Genomic DNA, 4038 nt, shown 5'->3' on the forward strand with positions numbered 1-4038 from the left:
CTGGGGGGGGGCAGTAAAGGAGAAGAAGCAGGAGCCCTGGGGTCGCGCGGGCCCCGCCTCCGCTTCTCCCCCCCCCGAGCTGGGAAAGGGAGGAGAGCACCCCCACCCAGAGCCGGGCCTCTCTCCCCCCGCCGGCACCCACACCCTGTGATTGGCTGGCGCGGCGCGGCCCTGGCACGCGCCTGTGGATGTAGTTATAAGAATCCTCGCGTGCCGGCCCTCAGCTCCGGCAAGTCCGCCACTGCCCTCCCCAGCGCCGGGCGGGCGCGGGACAGAGCGCAGCGGCTGCTGGCACACCAGGGAGGGCCGGGGGCGCGACGCCGGGAGGGAGGGGGTGCCAGACAAGCAAGAGCTGCAAAACACAATTTTAAAAGAATTACCTCAGGCGATCAGGACCTCCAACCCAACGCGGCGGCGAGCATGGACTCGGTGCTGCTAGAACACTTCCCCGGGGGCCTGGACGCCTTCCCGTCCCCCTATTTCGACGAGGAGGACTTCTTCACCGACCAGTCTTCTCGCGACCCTCTGGAGGACGGGGATGAGCTGCTGGCGGACGAGCAGGCCGAGGTGGAGCTCCTCAGTCACCAGCTGCACGAGTACTGCTACCGCGACGGGGCGTGCCTGCTCCTGCAGTCGGCGCCCTCGGCGGCCCCGCACGCGCTGGCCCCGCCGCCCTCGGGGGTCTCGGGGGAGCTAGACGAAGGCGGCGCCTACTGCTGCGAGTCGGGGGCGCCCCCCGGCGGCTTCCCCTACTCGCCCGGCTCCCCGCCCTCGTGCCTGGCCTACCCGTGCGCCGGGGCAGCCGTGCTGTCCCCCGCGGGCCGGCTGCGCGGTTTGAGCGGGGCGGCGGCGGCGGCCGCGCGGCGGCGGCGACGAGTGCGCTCCGAGGCCGAGCTGCAGCAGCTGCGGCAGGCGGCCAACGTGCGCGAGCGGCGACGCATGCAGTCCATCAACGACGCCTTCGAGGGGCTGCGCTCGCACATCCCCACGCTGCCCTACGAGAAGCGCCTCTCCAAGGTGGACACGCTGCGCCTAGCCATCGGCTACATCAACTTCCTCAGCGAGCTGGTGCAGGCCGACCTGCCCTTGCGCGGCGGCGGTGCGGGCGGCTGCCGGGGGCCCGGCGGCGGCGGGCGCCTGGGCGGGGACAGCCCGGGCAGCCAGGCCCAAAAGGTCATCATCTGCCATCGGGGGACCCGTAAGTGCCTCCGGAGCCCAGCTTAGGGAGGCGGGGACGGTCACGGGAAGGCACCGGGGGTGTTGGGTGACAAGACTGACCGACGGATAGTCGGTGAGCAAGGGCAACCTTGAGCCGGAGCTCAAGTTCCCCAGGTTTTCCTGCCATTTTGACCATGGCTTGGAGGGCGCGCACCCCGCCAGAGTTGCAGCTCTTGGGATTCTGGGGACAGGGCTCGGGAGTTTGAGGGGTGGTAGAAGAGGGGTGGAGGCATGACCTTAAGAAGCCTGTGCAGTTGAGGTGCCCATGAGGGGGTCCGAAAGGACAGGATGGGGCCGCTGGGAATGTGGATGGACGTTCACAGTCTATTTTTTGTTCTCCCCACCTCTCCAGGGTCCCCTTCCCCCAGCGACCCGGATTATGGCCTCCCTCCCCTTGCAGGACACTCGCTGTCATGGACAGATGAAAAACAACTCAAAGAACAAAATATTATCCGAACAGCCAAAGTATGGACCCCAGAGGACCCCAGAAAACTCACCGGCAAATCTTTCAACAACATAGAAAACGAACCGCCCTTTGAGCTTGTGGCCTGATAAGTCTGGAACTTGCCTGAGGATCTGGTTGTGTGTCTGTGCATATTGTACATGTGAATATCTATGATGGAAATGTAATTTAAGAATCAGATTTTTCTAATGGCAATCAACGGTTTGTTATTTATCTATTTATTATCCTGTTGAGTTAATGAAATAGATTATCTTTTAAATATATAATTTATATAATTTATCCTGGTTTTCTAAAAATATGCAATAGTCTATGGTTCCCACAGCACCTTTGGCAGAACACTGCGTTGTTGAAAGAGCTCTGGCCAGAAAACATCATGCTAATTTATTGCCAGATATGATACTAAGTGTTGTGAATAAATGTTATTTACACCTTTTTCTAAAACGTATTTGTTTAATACACGTGGGGGGAAACTGTATCTTTAAAAAGAATTGACTTACTTTATAAAACTTAACTGAATAAGACTCTAACCTTATCTATCTAATAAGAAATCTCACTTGAGCTAGTTTAACGTGAAACGGGTTGGGTGAGAAGTTCAGGCCTCAGCTCTCTACCAGCGCCCTTCATTTGCATCTGACTTTTGCCTGTATTTTTACCCACACGCCAAACACTCAATGAGGCAAATAGATCGCGAAGTATTTATTATTCCCATTTTCTAGAGGAGAAAGCCAAGTTTAGGAGACGATGTTTGATTACCTAAGGTCCTCCCCCACCCCACCGCACCCCCATTCTGTCTTTACCTGGTGTATTCAGTGAAAGCTGTTTGTCCCGTTGGAGCAGGGGGCTAGTTTCAGGGCTGGTCAAGGGAAGCGACCTTTCTGCTTCCACAGGCTAAGGAGGCTAAGGAGGAAGGGGTGCTCTTGAGCTTCCCAGTGACCCATCCCTTCTGCAGTTACAGCATCAGGTACTTAGAACTCAGACACACCCCTCTCAAAGTACAGTGCTGAAGCTGAGAGACCACTCGGATGCCTCCCAGCAAAATCTTTTAGGTAAGGAGAGAAGGAGCCTTCCCGCTCCCACTGCCACTTCTGCCATTGGGTTATTTCTAAAACTGACTTCGTTTAGCTTCCAACAGAAATTCGTCCTCCTTGGCGAGCAGCCTTGGGAGAAGATGAGCCTCTGACGGAGAGCGCAGGACCGCCCCCTAGCGAAGGGGAGAGGCGCGAGTGCACGGCCGGGATTGCCCAGCCAAAAAGACCCAGGAAACCTGGGTTCATGCTTGGCACCTCTTCTGTGACCAGCGCGGGTCCCCTGCCCCTCGGGGCGTCCCTGTCTGCCCGCCAGAGGGGGGGCACACGGCGGCTGAGGACGAGGTCCGGCGTGCGCTCGGACGCGCCACTGGCCGCGCGGCAGATGCGCACTTTTTCGTGGAACCTGTGGGTACCTGCTGGACGCTGAACTGGCCAAGGCAAGGTGCTGCTCCGCCACCGGGCAGAGACCTGGTCCGCCACCGTGCAAGCACGAATTGACCCCAAGACGCACGGCCTTGCTGAAGGACAATATGCCGGCAGCGTGCTAATTGCTTTAACCTAGTTTCAAACCCACTGAGGGGTTCCCCGCGCCCCGCGGGTGCCGTGGACGTTGTCCAAGGGCAATTAAGGCGAGGCTAGAGCCTGACCCTGCAGCACAGCCTGGCCAGACACTCAGAGATTCGGGGTCGCAAAGCTCCCAGGAGGCCCTTGTCCATGGACCCTACCATCCCTATCAGAATACGGGTTTCTCCCTGCCCCTCCCGCTAAAAGATGATTTCACAGTGGAGACCGAATTTGAGAATCAGAGAAAAACAATTCGATTTTGTCCTGTATTAGGGTCTCATTAAACACGAAAGTTGCTTTTGCATAAGTGCTTCTATCAGGCATGTAATCTCATTACACTCATTAGAAAGTCAAATGTTGGGCAGATTTCAACTTAATTATAAGTTTTGGAAGTATTGCACCGTTTTCTCCGGCAGTGTAGACCTGCGTTTCAATTCGATTTGGTACTGTGGCACTCTGCAGTTAAAACACTACAATCATTGTGATGTGGCACCTTTTATTTTGCGTGCCACTTTTTTTGTGTGTGAGTCAATGCTTCAACACATCCTTTAGTGCGGTGCAGATGAAGCGGAAGACCCGGGCTGAGCCTGCAAAACACCAGGGTCTCTATCTTGTCACTCTTCTGTCCCGACTTGGCAAGTCCCTTTAAACACAACCTTCAAAGAGACTGACAGCTTCTTTTTATTTACTCATAACCCATTCATTCTAGTGTATCAATTCTTTCTTAAAAATGTGGCAGTAAAAGCAGAACAAACGTATCATTTC

General features: G+C 56.2%; 1 protein-coding gene across 1 annotated transcript; it reads left to right on the forward strand.

Annotated features, from left to right (window-relative positions):
- Window positions 1–420: 420 nt before the first annotated feature.
- Window positions 421–1770, forward strand: PTF1A (pancreas associated transcription factor 1a). The gene is made up of 2 exons (XM_003410550.4): window positions 421–1198; window positions 1571–1770. The coding sequence occupies exons 1-2, from the start codon at window positions 421–423 to the stop codon at window positions 1768–1770; spliced, it is 978 nt and encodes a 325-aa protein (XP_003410598.2).
- Window positions 1771–4038: the final 2268 nt, after the last annotated feature.

Source organism: Loxodonta africana, chromosome 4 (genome assembly GCF_030014295.1).
Source record: "Loxodonta africana isolate mLoxAfr1 chromosome 4, mLoxAfr1.hap2, whole genome shotgun sequence".
NCBI classification, from domain to species: Eukaryota; Metazoa; Chordata; class Mammalia; order Proboscidea; family Elephantidae; genus Loxodonta; species Loxodonta africana.

Bases quoted from the DNA above. Each gene is read 5' to 3' on its own strand.
- PTF1A (XM_003410550.4), top strand. From the start codon at position 421: ATGGACTCGGTGCTGCTAGAACACTTCCCCGGGGGCCTGGACGCCTTC. The intron at 1,199-1,570 runs GTAAGTGCCTCC...CCACCTCTCCAG, and splicing joins CATCTGCCATCGGGGGACCC to GGTCCCCTTCCCCCAGCGAC.